Raw genomic sequence first — 16,612 nt, 5'->3', positions numbered from 1 at the left:
TCAGTGTCGGAATCATTTTCTCATGCGTAAAATTGTTGTATTGTCTTTGTTTAGATGACCAGTACATGTTGTCGTAGTGAAAGGGTAGGGGTGTGAACCTACACTTGTCTCACCGTAGTGTGCCACCCGTACACGCATCTCATCCTCCCTCGCCATAGTTTGTTGCTTGTACATGTGTCCCCCACCCTTGCCATAGCATTCTACTTACACATGTGCCCCTTCCCTTGCCATAGGATGCTACTTTCAAGTGTCCCCCTTCCCATAGTATGTGACTTGCACACACGTCTTGCCCCCCAGTCCATATTATTCTACCCACGTCTCGCCCCTCCCCCTCCATAGTATGCTACTCACACACACATCTCACTCCCCCTCACCATAGTATGCTACTTGCACATGTGTCTTACCCTCCCTCGCAATAGTATGCTACTTGCACACGAGTCCCCCCTCTCCTTCCATAGTATGCTACTCACACATGCATATTGACCCTATTTCTATATTATGCTACTTACACATGCATCTTACCCCCTCACCTTAGTATGCTACATGCTCGCACATCTGCCCCCTTCTCCATAGTATGCTAATTGCACATGTCTCCCCATTTCCATTCTTGCACTTACATACCCCTTGCTGTTACAGTAGCTGCCACACTACCATGTCAAATGACATCAGAAGCACATCATGGTAACAACATGGTTATGGTCTCTAATCCGATGCCAATTCGTTCTCGTCTGCGTCACAATGCATCGTAGAAACAATGCATTTTGACTCCCTTAAGGGTTTTTCAGTTCTGCTTCAGCAGGGCCACTGTTCTGCAATGTTTAGCTCCAAATCCAGTTAAACACACCCCTCTCAGCTAATCAAGAACTTAGATAGAAGTGTTTGGCCAAGTACTAAAATTTAGCAAAAAGTTGACCCTTCCGGGAGCAGGATTGGACAACCTGTGCAGGTGTCACATTAACCTTATTGTTTCTGTTGTACACATTTAGGTTTATGCTGGTGGTCATATGAACCCGCCGCCAGACTACCATGGAGAGAGCAGTCGGTCTGACCTGTCTGACATACTGGAGGAAGAGGAGGAAGACCTGTACTCTGAGCCTAGCATTGACGTCCTTCCCAGAGGTTATAGTACAGCTCAGGGCAGGGTAGGTGCATGCATATGAATGCTCTAGTGTTTCTCAGGGAATATTTGGAGAATCTATTAAGTCATTTTGCGATGTGGCTAGTGTCAGGTTACAATATTGGGATTGCATTGTGTACTCTGGCTCACTCAGTGTAACTGTTTATTTGAAAATCTCACTATGCTCTGATTGGCTGTGATTGTGCTGTGTGATGAAGCATTTTTGCTAGCCATACTTGTCATTTATGTTCTTTCTGTTTTTAAATTCCCTCTGTTGCATTTTAATTTTCTTCTTTCTTTTTCTTGTTTTCCTTTTCTTTCCACTTTTTACACCAAACAAAACCGACCATTTTCTCATCCATGTATTCTCAATCGATTACTTCATTCATACCTTGATAACCCTCAATGCTTCTTTAAAAACAACCTCAGTCTGAAATGTGGGAAACTGACAGTGAGGAGGAAGTTTTGGAGAAGATTATAAAGCTGCCCCCTCATGCCTACCACAACAAGCAGCTCTTCAGCATCCCAGAGGTCACAGAAGAGGAAGACAACACCGAATCAGAGCCATATGCTAGACCTTCCCGAACCTCTTCCTTCAAGAACCAGCATTGTGGACGTCCCCCGTACCACAGTCATAAACATAAAACCGAACCTGAAAAGTCTGTAGTGAGGTACAAAGGGACAACAGCAGTCAGGTCTAGACCTAAAGTGCACTATTCCGACACGGTAGACACCTACAACTACCTAGATGAGGAAGAGATTGATTTGGACTCTGACAGTAGCCTGTATGCTGCGCCTAGTTCTGGAAATCGGGGTCTGCGCCGGACATCACACAAAGCACGTGGTGACCGACTCAGAAGAGAAGCTTTGCTACGTAGCCAGATGACATCGGACCTCACTGGCATGGTGGCAGGAACATCGCAAGGGCCTTATTTACTTAGCAAGACTGTACACCGCATTAAGTCACCAACCGGATACTCAGCAGAGATTGATGTAGAGTATGGCACTGATAACGATGAGGAGCCTCAGATGTTTGACCCTGGAGAAGTGGTTTTAGAGCAGATGAGTTCAGAGTGGTGGGTGGAGGGTGGTAGCAATGAATACCACCACTTGCCCCCCACTTCCAGATCCCAGCCAGAGCTGCCCACAAGCAGCCACTCATGGGTGGGTTGTCCTCTGTCCATCCATCTCCCATTATACCTCAGCCATTTTTCCTTAAGAAGCTTTCTTGGAAAAAAATTCCCAATCCTTTAGATATAGAGATGCCTAATCCTGTTCCTGAAGATTTACTGTCCTACAGAGTTCAGCTGCAACCTTGATCAAATGCACCTGTCTTTAATTATCAAGTGCTTCTTCAGATCATATAGGGTTGTTTTTAATTAGGGATGGACTCTGCTGGAAGGTATATCTCCAGGAACAGGATTGGGTGCACCTGCTTAAAAGTATTGCTGAAACCTTTTGCATCCTAAAATGTGTGCAAGTTTGCACCCACAATAGTCACTATCAGTTCAATGTGGCTTCACTTGTAGCATTCACAGTTTGGAGCGGGTTCTTAAAGTTGGCAATAGCAATCTCAAAGAAACTAGGCAATGGACCCTTCTGAATGCCCCACCACACTTCTGAGTCAGCCATGGTTCTAAGATGGGTGCGAATTTGCACCCACAACAGTCACTATCAGTTCAGTGTGTCTTGACTTATAGCATTTATACTTTGGAGGGGTTTTTTAAAGTTCTTCAAGCTCCGCCACACTTCTATCCGGCATCCAAAATCAGCCATGGTGAAGCTTTTCTGGGAACTTGTTCTCTGGGTTGCAAGTCCCTTATGCAGACATTCCAAGTCTCCCAGAAGTCTCTTGCATATGCATAGTGACTCCCTGATGCCTGCAAATGAGTGATAATGTCTTGTAAATGGAGGCGTCAACAACTCCCAGCAACACCCACCCACCCCTTCCCCTTCTTCAAATTCTTCAAATACAGCTTGCGCAACTAGCCCTCTACACACACGTTGCATGCCCGACCAACACCCACCAGGCCATATCAACGCCTCCCACCCCATCTATCCCTTCCCAAGCCAACCACCCTCCCATTCTACCAAAAGGTCACTCAACCAACGGCTGGTCCACCACCCATATATGATTGACGTCGCCCCCAGAAATTACTTTGCCCAACTTGGGATGTCTGCATATGAGCATGTTACTCTACTACAGGGGTCACCAATCCTGGTCCTGGAGGGCCGGTGTCCCTGCAGGGTTTACTTCCAACATGCCTCAACACACCTGCCTGGATGTTTCAAGAATACCTAGTAAGACCTTGATTAGCTTGTTCAGGTGTGTTTTTTAGGGTTGGAGGTAAAATCTGCAGGACACCGGCCTTCCAGGAACAAGTTTGGTGATCCCTGCTCTACTATGAAGCTCGTCTGACAACATGGTGGACAGTGATTGGGGTACAGAATATTGGCATTACAATTAGCTGGATTGCCTGTCAATTAAACTGCCACCAAGGGTCAATTCCATTTTCAATCATTTTAGTTTTGAGAAAGTTTGGACAGTTATATAGCCTTCACCACAGGTCCACCATAGTGACTCGGCTGTGGATGCAGAAGGTTTAAGCCTGTACATCAGATACTTAGAAGTTGATTGTATACCCTACACCCCTTATCCCAGTCTTTAGGCAAAGCTTTATCATATTTGTAGTTGTCCACCTGACTGCATTGCTCTGCATATTTGTCTATGTATTAGTCTTGGCACAGTTTGGTTAAAATGTTGCTGTGTTGTGATTGTGGCTATGCATTATCATTTAGCAGGATATTCAAGTGGTATGCTTCGTTCCCACCGTATTGTCAGCATTGTATTGGTATAGCAAATAATAGACTACACAGATATGCTTTGTTAAAATGTGTTGCACAGGTATCTCCTCTTTGATACCATGAAACCCACTGTTGTGTTGTGAAGAACAACCCGTATGCTGCTGCTTCTGTTGATTGGAAGTCAAATGTCGCTTGAGCAAGTGTTTGACTTGTGTTTGTTCATGTCTCAGGACTCCAGACTAAGTGCTAATTCAATAATAAAAAGTTTGCAACAATTAAGCCATTTTGCCCTAACTACCATATTGTATCAGTATGTGACTTTAGTAAATACACTAGGAAGATGCACACACATACAAAGGCTTGATCTATGCCGATCTATCTATAGAGATAGACAGCTTGAAGCTTTTGCATACATTTAGTTGTGTAGACAATGTTGAAGCAAGCTTAGCTATAAATGTTTTGTTTTTCATTATGAAGTGTCTTCAAAGTAACAGTTCTAGTCTGGAGCCCCTAGTGTTCATAGGTGTAATTACATGGAGTTTGTGTATCCCATATGCCATAATCTAACTGTTTGTATCTCTCAAATTAGGAGCCAGGTGGAAGAGAAGCACCGTTGACAGATCCAGGTGCAGTGTGGTGCGACGCCACTCCAAAATCAACACGCTCTGAAATTAGACTGCATAGAGGTAAGAGTTTCTCACTTCTTCCTCCCTCTCTCTCTCTCTCTCTCTCTCTCTCTCTCTCTCTCTCTAGCTTGTCTTAACTCAGGAGGAAGTAACAACTTTTAAAATAGCCTGTATAATACCCGAACACCGTGTCTCATATAGATCACATCCTTTTCTCTCTCTCATTTATCCACTTTAGACCTTTCTTCACACTATCAATCGCTTCTTTTTCTTGTGTGCTTAAACATTGCATAAAGTGTAAAATAGCATGTAAAATGTTTACATATTCGCTTCTGTAAAGAAATGCTACAGCCAGGTGTTCTACTTTGAAATATGGATTATGTATAATTACGTCTGTTTTTGTTTTGGTCTGTGTGACCTCACCTGCTGCTTACTCAGTCTGGGTTAAGATTTGGTGGAAAACACCCTGTGCATCTATTTTAATAAACATCAAATGAACAAGGTCAGAGATCATACATTATACACACATCGCACATTATACACACTGCAAAAAATGCTTTTTACTTACTTTTCTTACTAAGAGTTGTAATGTTTCTAGTGCAAATATGTAAAAATTCCTAAACCAAGATGCATTTTTTAGATGAGCAAAAAATATTGTATTGTTTTAAAAATAATAATTTTATTTTTTCCATTAAACTGCAAATTATGCAAGCAAAATGTCAAAATGAAAAAAATATATATTTTGCGAACCCCTTTGGAAAGCGTTTTTTTATTTTATTTTTTTGCAGTGCGCTCTTTAATAACATGGGTGTGTAAATACTACACAACCACTGTGTTTGCAAAAAATGTATTTCCGCTTACGCCACATGAACTTTGTATGTGCAGTCACATGTTGAATCACATCAAATATTTGGAGCACATTTTAATCACACATGGAACACATTTTTAGTGCATAGTGGCATTTTGAACACATGTAAAACACATTTGAATTGTGGGACACATTTGAAATGCATGCAGAACACATTTTCAACAAGTGGAACATTTTAAACGCACGAGGAACGCATTTTAAATGCATGAGGAACGCATTTTAAATGCATGAGGAACGCATTTTAAACGCATGTGAAATGCATTTTAAACATGAGGAGCGCATTTTAAGTGCATGTGGAACGCATTTAAAACACATGGGACACATTTAAAATGCATTTTGAATGCATGTGGGACAATTTAAATGCATGTGGAACTCATTTTGAACACTTGAAACGATTTTTAAGCGCATGTGAAACGCATTTTAAATGCATTTGATGTAATCAAAAACTAAAATGCATTTAGAACGCATTTTAAACATGAAAGGCATTTTACAAGCATGTGAAACAAATTTGAAACATATGCGACACAATTGAAGTGCATGTGTAATGCATTTTAAATGCATGTGAAACGCATTTTAAACACATGTGAAACTTGTCAAATTCATGTGGAATGCATTTTAAACACATGTGAAACTTGTTAAATGCATGTGGAACGCATTTTAAACGCATGAAGAATGCATTTGAAACATGTGAAACATTTTGAACACATGTGGAATGCATTTTAAACATGTGAAACGCAATTTAAACGCATGTGATATGTATTCAAAAATTAAAATGCATGTGGAACACATTTTAAACATGAAAGGCATTTTACGAGCATGTGAAACACATTTGAAACATTGGACAATTAAAGTGCATGTGTAATGCATTTTAAATGCTTGTGAAACACATTTTGAACACCTGTAAAACTTGTTAAATGCATGTTGAACGCATTTTAAATGCATGAGGAATGCATTTGAAACACGTGAAACATTTTGAACGCATATGGGATACAATTATAATGCATGTGGAATGCAATTTAAACATATGTGAAAAGCATTTTAATCGCATGTGATATGCATTCAAAATAAAAGATATTTGAAACACATTTTTAACGCAATTAAAATGCATGTGGAACACATTTTAAACAAGAAAGGCATTTTACGAGCATGTGAAACACATTTGAAACATATGCGACACAATTGAAGTGCATGTGTAATGCATTTTAAATGCATGTGAAACGCATTTTAAACACATGTGAAACTTGTCAAATTCATGTGGAATGCATTTTAAACACATGTGAAACTTGTTAAATGCATGTGGAACGCATTTTAAACGCATGAAGAATGCATTTGAAACATGTGAAACATTTTGAACACATGTGGAATGCATTTTAAACATGTGAAACGCAATTTAAACGCATGTGATATGTATTCAAAAATTAAAATGCATGTGGAACACATTTTAAACATGAAAGGCATTTTACGAGCATGTGAAACACATTTGAAACATTGGACAATTAAAGTGCATGTGTAATGCATTTTAAATGCTTGTGAAACACATTTTGAACACCTGTAAAACTTGTTAAATGCATGTTGAACGCATTTTAAATGCATGAGGAATGCATTTGAAACACGTGAAACATTTTGAACGCATATGGGATACAATTATAATGCATGTGGAATGCAATTTAAACATATGTGAAAAGCATTTTAATCGCATGTGATATGCATTCAAAATAAAAGATATTTGAAACACATTTTTAACGCAATTAAAATGCATGTGGAACACATTTTAAACAAGAAAGGCATTTTACGAGCATGTGAAACACATTTGAAACAAATGCAACACAATTGAAATGCATTTTATACGCATATGAAACATGCTACGCATTTGGGACACATTTGAAATGCATGTGGAATGCATTTGATATGCATGTGCATCGCAATTTAAATGCATGTAAAACGCATTTGAAACCCATGTGAAATGCATTTTAAACACGTGGAATGCATTTGAAACACATGGGACACATTTGAAACGCATGTGGAACACTTTTTCAACAAGTGCAACATTTTAACGCATGTGGAACGCATTTTAAACTCATGAGGAACGTATTTTAAACGCATGTGAAACGCATTTTAAACGCATGTGGAACACATTTGGAACACATGAAATATATATATATTTTTTTTTACATTTTCCTCTGAAACACATCAACAAATGTGCACACATTTGTAAATATGACATGGTTTTCATATGAAAATGTTCCAAAACCCCACCTTTCGCAAGTGTTTTATCTGTGTTCCAAATCATCTTCATATCTTTCAAATGTCATTTAACAGGACTGTACACACCTAAAGCTGTTGTGGTTTTCTGTAAGGGTCCAGCATTAGTTGCAAGCTACTATTGGCTGACCTTCAATACTAAACCCCACTCCCATCTGGGTCATGACACCAATGCAACTCCTCCGCTTGCACTCATAACCGCAGCATCAGCAATCATTCTGGAGTGAATCTAGCGCACGCAGCTCTTAATAGATGCTATGAGATAAATCATTCCTGCGCACCCTAATATCGTAGAGATTTGGAAGTCAATGGCATCTATCCACTTCCCGGAATATCCAAACATTGCAGCCCAGCCTCTCTTACCACAGACAAACTCTGATCCTAAAACACATCATTGCATTTAATATCATTTTGAATCTATCGCCACGCAAATGTGTCCTGGAAACATGACCCACAGAGGTTGCACCGTCCTCTTTTTCTTTGCTCTGCCCTTGATTGTTGCTCCAGATGGTCTTAATCCGCACTAATGAGATGAGCACATCTCACTGCTGGAGCTTAACGCAAACACGACAGACACCTATGACCACCACTGATTATCCATCTGCGTTTTACACTCTATTCCCAACTTAACCCTATTCCAGCTCATCCAGAAACAGGGAAAGGTCAGATGACTTCCGCCGACTCTTAACCTCTTAACCTCTTCACTTAAGCGTCCAGATGTCAGACTCTAATGTACAGAACAGTTGTGTTATTTTGCTTGCATGTCCAACAGGACGCATTAGCTTATCCAAGAGCTCCAGAATCTGTTTTATTTAATGCAATATGGTATCTTTTTTTCCATATTTTCACTAAAGTTATGATTTTAAAAATGAAATTTCTTATACACACACCATGGTGCTACATTTATTTGATTTAAATATGGTGCGTTAAAAACAGTATGGTCGTATTATCAGTAGGGGAGCAGAGTTGCTAACAGTTCAGCTTTGCATCACAACAATAAACTATATAAAATATAATATACAACATGTATTACACTTCTTTTGGCATGTTATAATAATGCACATTATTATTAAGTAATAATAACGTTATTTAAAATGCTCTGGATGTGTATCGGTGTGTGGTCTTCCTTGCTGTCAGGCTCGTTCTGTGCTGATGGCTGGTGTGCACGCTCCTGCAGAGGCTCATGACGGCTTAGGATCAGGAGGTTTTATCTTGATTACCTCATTTAAGGACACGCCTGGGCTGAACCATTGGGGTTTTTCAAGTGGGGGAGACAATGAATATAGTTTGCTTGGTGCAATTTTTAACAACCATCATGCCGAATGAAAAGAAAAATATCATTAATAAAATGTTTTGGCATTTATCTGTCGCAAAACAAGTCAGAAAATACTTGAAAGATGTGTGATGTCCAGATCTGGTCATATAAAGTGTCATGGAAACTTAGTTTTCTTTGTTTTTTACAATTTACACTAGTGGGCCTCAGCGATCCTGCAGGTGGGTCGCGAGACTAAAAAGCTTAAAATTTACTTACTAATTTGATTTCATTATTAAATATGCCATATTGAAAGGATCCAAGTAATGGCATTTCCTGATGTCTGTGATTGAACAGGCTTATTCGGACTGCAAAAACAGCCTTACTGTTAATTACAGAACTGTGGCTTAAATTTCCAACCTCTTCGCGTCAACTGGGACACCGTTCTCAGTTGTATAAACCCATAGATATATACACTAGATATCGCATCGGGACCCTGAGCATGCGTCAATAGTGCTGCCACATTGGTACTGTGCTCCCAGGACAAGTGTCATTCAACCGCACTAGTCAAGACAGTGTTATTACGTGAAGATGCGGGACTTTAGCGCTGTCTACGGGTGTAGTAACAAGCAAACAAAGAAAACAAAGCACAAAGGCAGAACATTTCATAGGTAATATTAAGTTTTTTTTTCTGTTTTTGTATGTTCTGAACTTTTGTTCTAATCAGGTAACGTTATTGATGATAACAGTCACTTACTGCATTCACCATACGGCAAAGCAGCTCCAACTCGCACTAAACACTCAGCTTATGCTAGTTTTGTTGAATAAAATCAGCAAACAATGCAAAAGAAATATGACAACGAGATGCTGCGCTGCCAGAAACTTGTATTATTGTCGCCTAACGTTAGTGAAAGAGTTGTTCGGGGGATTCATTCACAAACGAATCGCTCCCTCCGTCAGTATGAGCAGTGAAAGCAGGAGAGGAGCTGTGTTTCAGGACATGATTAGATCAAATTTTAACAGGGAGGGTGAATAGTACATTTCTGTACACACAAACACAAGCTTTTATTTATTATTATATAAAATTATAATTTTCGTAATTAGAAAAAAAAAATTACATACTAACATCCAGGAAAACTCCTGATCATAGATATATGTGTATATGTGTATATCCCTGGCTTTGGATGGCCACAGTCCTCCACTGTACATTGGTCCCGCATTCATTTCAAAGGAGCGCTACCCTGTTGCAAGATGGCGGCGCTATTGACGCATTCCGTCCAATAGACAACAATAGGCCAGGCGACATCTAATGTATATATCTATGGTATAAAGCAAACAGTCACACAAATGTAAAGGTAATGATGATTCTAAAAACCAGCTCATGTGTGCCTCACGTCTGCGACTCAAACTGTATCAAAGTCACACAAGTTCGTGAACACTTCATAATATCAGCATAGTGTCGTAATTTGACTTCTTATCAATTAGAAATGATCAGACCGGAGGTTTTGAATATCAAAAAATAAACTTTATTCTCCATAATAAAGCCGAGAAAGAGCAGGGCAGACCTCAGAGCATTCTCCTCCACTTTCGCTTACTCTTTCTTCTGCTCTTTGTAAAGTCTCTGTGTTTTCCGCAATCTTTACACAGGTTATTTTCCACACCCCTAGGTGTCTTGTTTTAACTCTTGACCTTTTTTGGATAAGTTTTTACTCTGTGTTCCTGCTATTCTTGGCTTTCAGCCAGCTTGCTATGGTCAGCAGAGATGTCACAGGTCTATGTCAGGTCAACAACTGTTTTGAAACCAAAGTTCTCTCTCCATAGATGTAACCTATACAAAAGGACTAAATGTTTACATACATTGTCATGATAGCATACTAACTTAATAATATGTTACTCACTCTAAGCTTCATACAAGTATTTAACATATATAATCAGTGCTTAACATATTCAGTTATACACAATCAGTCATTAAGTCATTCTTCTGCATAGCCTCCTCCTAGTTTTGCTCCTGTGCAGGCATACTCATCTTACACAGTGTTTTTAACAGGCTGGCATGTTGCTGCAAACACTTCATACTTTTTGAGAAGAGAAAATTAACTGCTTTACACTTAGAAAATACTTCACTCTGAGAGAATAGAGATCTTCTTCAATAGTTGTCCAAATAAATGCCTTGTGGGCGTTTTATAACTGACGCGTGTCCGTATAGGAGGATCTAGAGAGACACTTTGGTGTTTCAGTAGTGAACAGCTGTTCACTGTTCCTGTCAGCGAACTCCAATAATGTCCAGCTACAAACCAAACTGCCTTCAGATCGATGTTTCAACATATTTAGAGAGTTTTTTTAACTGTATTTTACAGTTACGGTTACGGTTAGGTTGTTTATTTTAAAGCATGTATATCAATAGATGAATATTAGTCAGTCTAATTCAAAGCAGCAGCAGTTTTTTTTTTCCATCTCCTGTAGTCCTGTCAGGTTCCTTTACTGAAGAAGAGGCCCAAATAATATAGCTGAGGAAATCAGGAGATTTAAACCTGTCTGCGTTTTAAAAAAAAATAATAATAATATTATTAGATTTTTATAAAAAAAAAATTTTTAAAGATGTCTTCTATGAAAAAAGTGAAATTTTCGAAGAAAAAGGTGGGCCTCGAAGTGAAAAAGGTTAAGAAACTCTCTATTATGCTGCGTTCACACCAGACGTGGAACAAGGGTAAAGCGCGAATGATTTACATGTTAAGTCAATGCAAACGCGCGAATAGACATCCTGCGGCGTGATATGCACGAATGGCGCGGTGCGAATGACACGAATTGCTTAACGTGCGTTTCGCGTGAATCTCTCGAGTTCGAAAATCTCAACTTCAGCGGACATTCGCGCTGCGTTAACCAATCAGAAGCTTCCTCTTGTGGGGGCGTGATTGTGACGTAGAACCTGTTGATGGTGTTCCAGGGGAAATCCTCCAGCCAACAGCGACAACAAGTCATCAAACTGGGCTTGGCTCAGTCAGAAGCACCGCTGAAAGCCTTCGTCATCCAGGTTCAGTTTCTAGAGGAGTTTATGAGCTCACAGAGCTGGATGCACCTCTGAAAGCATGTAGTGGACTCAGACACGGTCCTAAACGTATCGACGCTGTTTTTCAGTCTTCATAAAGCACATTAACACTGTTATTTTCTTCATAAAATCCATGTTAGCCATTTAGCAACGAAGCTACAGTCACCGGGCAGACAGAAGCCCAGCCCATCACGCGACTCCGCGTCTGTTCTGCAGTGAATTTGACACGCAAATGAAGCGGATTTGACGCGCGAATGAAGCGGGGTCAGACGCGCCAATGAAGCGAGTAAACTCAAATGTTCACGTGGCTATTTACGCGCAAATAGCGTGATTTATCCGCGCGTTCCGCGTCTGGTGTGAACACAACATTAGAGTATTAGTTCTATGTATGTTTTTAGGTGTTTAAGTTTTGTGCATACGTTTCTGTATGAGTGTTCAAGAAAAAAACAGGTCACAATATCCGATAAATATAAATAAATCCTTGCAAAGTGATTAAAGTCAGGTCAGCCAAAAATATGACATTTACTCTATGGTTTAATAAATGAGCTGTGCAATATTTTGAGCTGAACTGTATGACTTTATTTCATTTTTCACAAATTCAATTTAATTTAAGTTTAATTGTGTAGCGCTTTTCACTAAAATTATTGTTTCAAAGCAGTTTTACAAAAGGTGATTACCCGAAAAACTAGTTTTCATTGGTGGTTCCTTTGCCAAATGTTAAAGGCAGCTAGCTCTCTGCAACTCTCACATGGTCGCCCACTGAAGCCCAGTCAGTACCTGGATGGGGGTCCACATGGGAAAGCTAGGTTGCTGCTGTAAGTGGTGTTAGTGAGGCCAGCAGGGGGCGCCCCACCTGTGGTCTGTGTGGGTCCTAATGCCCCAGTATAGTGATGGGGACTCTATACTGCTCAGTGAGCGCCGTCTTTTGGATGAAACCGAGTTCCTGACTCTCTGTGGTCGTTAAATATCCCAGGATGTCCTTTGAAATAGAGTAAGGGTTTAACCCCGGCCTCCTGACCAAATTTGCCCACTGGCCTCTGTCCATCATGGCCACCTAACCCTCCCCATATCATAATTGGTTTTGCACTCTGTCTCCTCTCCACCAATCAGCTGGTGTGTAGTGTGCGGTCTGACGCAAAATGGCTGCAGACACGCCATCCAGGTGGATGCTGCACACTGTGGTGGTGGATGAGGAGATTCCCCCACATTGTGTAAAGCCTTTTGAGTGCCCAGAAAAGCGCTATAAATATGTAAGGAATTATTATTATTATTATTATTATTATTATTATTATTATTATTATTATTATTAAAGGCATATACCATTAAAAAAAAAAAAAAGCACTCTACACTCAAGCTATAAACAACACTCAAATCAACAACAAAAAAACAACAACCCCAAGAACAACAATATCATTCTGGAGACACATCAGTCTGATATTACAGCTTGTAAAATGCACATTATACAACATCTTTATTGTCTGTATACTCTGTTTGGTGTTGTAGAGCCCAGAGCATGTGGAGAAAATGAGGTGAGGATCTTTGTTGCCCTCTTCCCGTATGATCCTGCAGTCATGTCACCCAATCCTGACGCCACAGAAGAGGAGCTTCCTTTCAAAGAGGGACAGATTATCAAGGTATGGCTTTGTTATATTAAGTATAGTGATAGACATGCTTCAATACTATCAGCTTTCATCTTTAACAGGTCTGATGGTGTGGGATGAAAGCATTCAGATCTGTTCGACATTTAACTCTCTTGTTCATACAAGACTGCTTTACTAAAAAATAAAAATGGGAAATGTGATTTTCAAGTCAGAATAAAGGAACATCATAGAGTAAAAACAAGAGTAAATATTAGAGTAAAAAGTTGTGAAAACTAGAGAAAGCATGTCTTAACGGGAGAGAAAAATCTGTCAGGTACTCATTCTTGACTTGTTTCAAACCTGTTTGAGGTTTTTTTTTTCTTCTCTCTTTTAAACACAAAAGAAGATATTTTGAAGAATGTTTAGAAACTACTATTGACACTATAGTAATTGTGGATCCCAATGGCTACCGAGTACCATATATTTTCTAAATATTGTCTTATAAAACTCATAAACGATTGGGACCACTTGAGGTAAGGGTGAGTAAATTTGGGTTAGATTTTTTCCTTCAAAAGAAATCTGCAATATTTGGTGTAAAAGTCTGCAAACCTGCCCTTTATTCATATGCTTGAAAAATGTGCATTTCTAACATGACCTGCAAAGCTATATCACACACATTATAATAATGAAGCAATTACAAGAAGAACAGTTAGAAATGTTTGCTTTACAAATGCACATAACTATTACAACATTATCATTACTATTAATTAATTAATATTGATCGTGTCTGTTTGCGACTCTAGGTTTCAGTTACAATTGAATGTTTTTAAAGACATGTTTGTTTATCATATTTCTCATGCAAATTTGTGTATTTAGCAAATATAAAATAATGAATAATAATAATAATTGTTATTATTATAATAATTAATAATTAATAATAATAAATTAATAATTAATAATAATAATAATAATAATAATAATAATGTATATACAATTATAATAATAATATAATGATATATAATTATTATAATATTTATAATTAATATAATTACCTATAATAATAATAATAATAATAATAATATAATTATATATAATTATTATAATTATATATAATTAATATAATGAAATATAATAATACTACTAATAATAGTAATATAATTATATATAATTAAAATAATTAAATATAATAATAATAATAATAATAGTAATATAATTATATATAATTATTATAATTAATATAATTAAATATAATAATAATAATAATAATAATAATGATAATAATATTAGTAATAATAATAATAGTTATTATTATTATTATTATTATAATTTTTTAATTATTATTATTTAAAATAATTTACAAAAATAATAAACTTTATAACCTGTATATTTATCACCTTATAACATGTATATTTATAATAAATCTGTTCATACAATTTAACATCCAAATTTTTTGACTAACTGCATCTCTGTTTAATGTTTATCCTCTTTTTTTCATATTTATTTCGTGCTGTCACTTTATGTACACTGCAAGCTTCTGTAGCCAAAACAAATTCCTTGTGTGTGTGTGTGTGTGTGTGTGTGTGAAGCATACTTGGCAATAAAACTTATTCTGAGTCTGAATATATACAAGTAACAATTCACATCATTTACTTCTGGCTTATTACCTGCCTATTATTAAGATATGAACTGTTTTTTAGCACTTAAGAATTATGGTCTTTTTCTACATCACTAATCCTACGTACTACCTTACTAACTATTAATAAATAAGCTAATTAGTAGATAATTGAGCTAAAAGTGTCACTTAGACTTATAAAATTCATTCAATTATTTTCTTTTCAGCTCAGTCCCTTTATTAGTCACAGGGAGCCACAGTGGAATGAACCACCAACTTATCCAGCATATGTTTTACGCAGCAGATGCCCTTCCAGTTGCAACCCATAACTGGGAAACATCCATACACACTCAATCACACACACACACACACACACACACACACACACACACACACACACACACACACACACACACACATACTCATACACTACGGTCAATTTAGCCTACCCAATTCCTTTATAGCGCAGGTGTTTGGACTGTGGGGGAAACTGGAGCACCTGGAGGAAGCACACACCAACAGGGGGAGAACATGCAAACTCCACACAGAAACGCCAACTGACCCAGCTGGGACTTGAACCGGTGACCTTCTTGCTGTGAGGCGATAGTTAGTTAACTGGTAATCTGGGACTTTTAGCCAGGTCAGATTACTGTGCATATTTTAGATACATGACAATAATTATTTTTAAAGAAAAGTTTTGTTGAATTAAAAAGTGCTATAAAGCTAATTTTTTCCTTGTTTTGACACATAAAAAAATTGTGGCTAAGAAATACTTATTTGGTGTGGTCAGAAATAAATTTGGTAAATCGTTAAAGGGCCATGAAACCCCCTCGTTTCAGCAGGGTGTTTTCACACCTCTACTTTGGAAAAAGTCTGAAAAGTGGGCGTGTCCAGCTCTGTTTAGGGGGGAGTGTCGGAGGAAGAAAAGTGGGATGGTGTGGGAGTGTCTATTTGGGCACGCGCGAGCTTCAGAGTCAAAATACACACACACACACACACACACACACACACACACACACACACAGTAGAAAGTGATGGTGTTTAACCTACATGGACATCTGTAGTTGAATTATTTGCCACATTATTAAATGTTGGACTTTAACTGCAGTTTGGCTCTTTCATTCAGGGAATTCATTCATGCCCCTCGCGACAAACGAGATATTTGATTCGAGGATCTGCTCTAAGCGTGTATTTTTCATGCAATGTTTGATACCGCACGGCGAATGAGAAAAAAAAACTCTCAGCATTTCCCGGAAACTTAGATGCACACGGCAGGTAGTGTCAGAAAGCCGCGTGTGTTATTCCGGTCACAAAATGCGGTGAAAATCCTACACGAGGTTAAAGTTTGGTTGTGGTGCTAACATGATTATACTCGGTGCAATAGTTTGTTCGATACGATCAAACTGAATAAACAAAGAGCACTGGTCACTCACTTTTCTGCAAT

General features: G+C 38.3%; 1 protein-coding gene across 40 annotated transcripts in view; it reads left to right on the top strand.

Annotated features, from left to right (window-relative positions):
- The window catches only part of tspoap1 (TSPO associated protein 1), a 258,828-nt gene that overhangs the window by 216,128 nt on the left and 26,088 nt on the right, over positions 1–16,612 (top strand). For 33 of the 40 annotated variants that reach the window (XM_073951847.1, XM_073951852.1, XM_073951845.1 and 30 more), the window contains 3 exons: positions 987–1,142; positions 4,512–4,608; positions 13,480–13,610. In XM_073951847.1, the coding sequence (XP_073807948.1) occupies positions 987–1,142; positions 4,512–4,608; positions 13,480–13,610 (384 nt within the window). Of the gene's footprint in view, positions 1–986; positions 1,143–1,546; positions 2,282–4,511; positions 4,609–13,479; positions 13,611–16,612 lie in introns of all 40 variants that reach the window. The other 7 variants (XM_073951817.1, XM_073951815.1, XM_073951814.1 and 4 more) reach the window with 1 other exon arrangement.

This window comes from Danio rerio, chromosome 5 (assembly GCF_049306965.1).
Source record: "Danio rerio strain Tuebingen ecotype United States chromosome 5, GRCz12tu, whole genome shotgun sequence".
Taxonomy (NCBI): Eukaryota; Metazoa; Chordata; class Actinopteri; order Cypriniformes; family Danionidae; genus Danio; species Danio rerio.
This window is presented reverse-complemented; position numbering and strand designations above follow the sequence as displayed.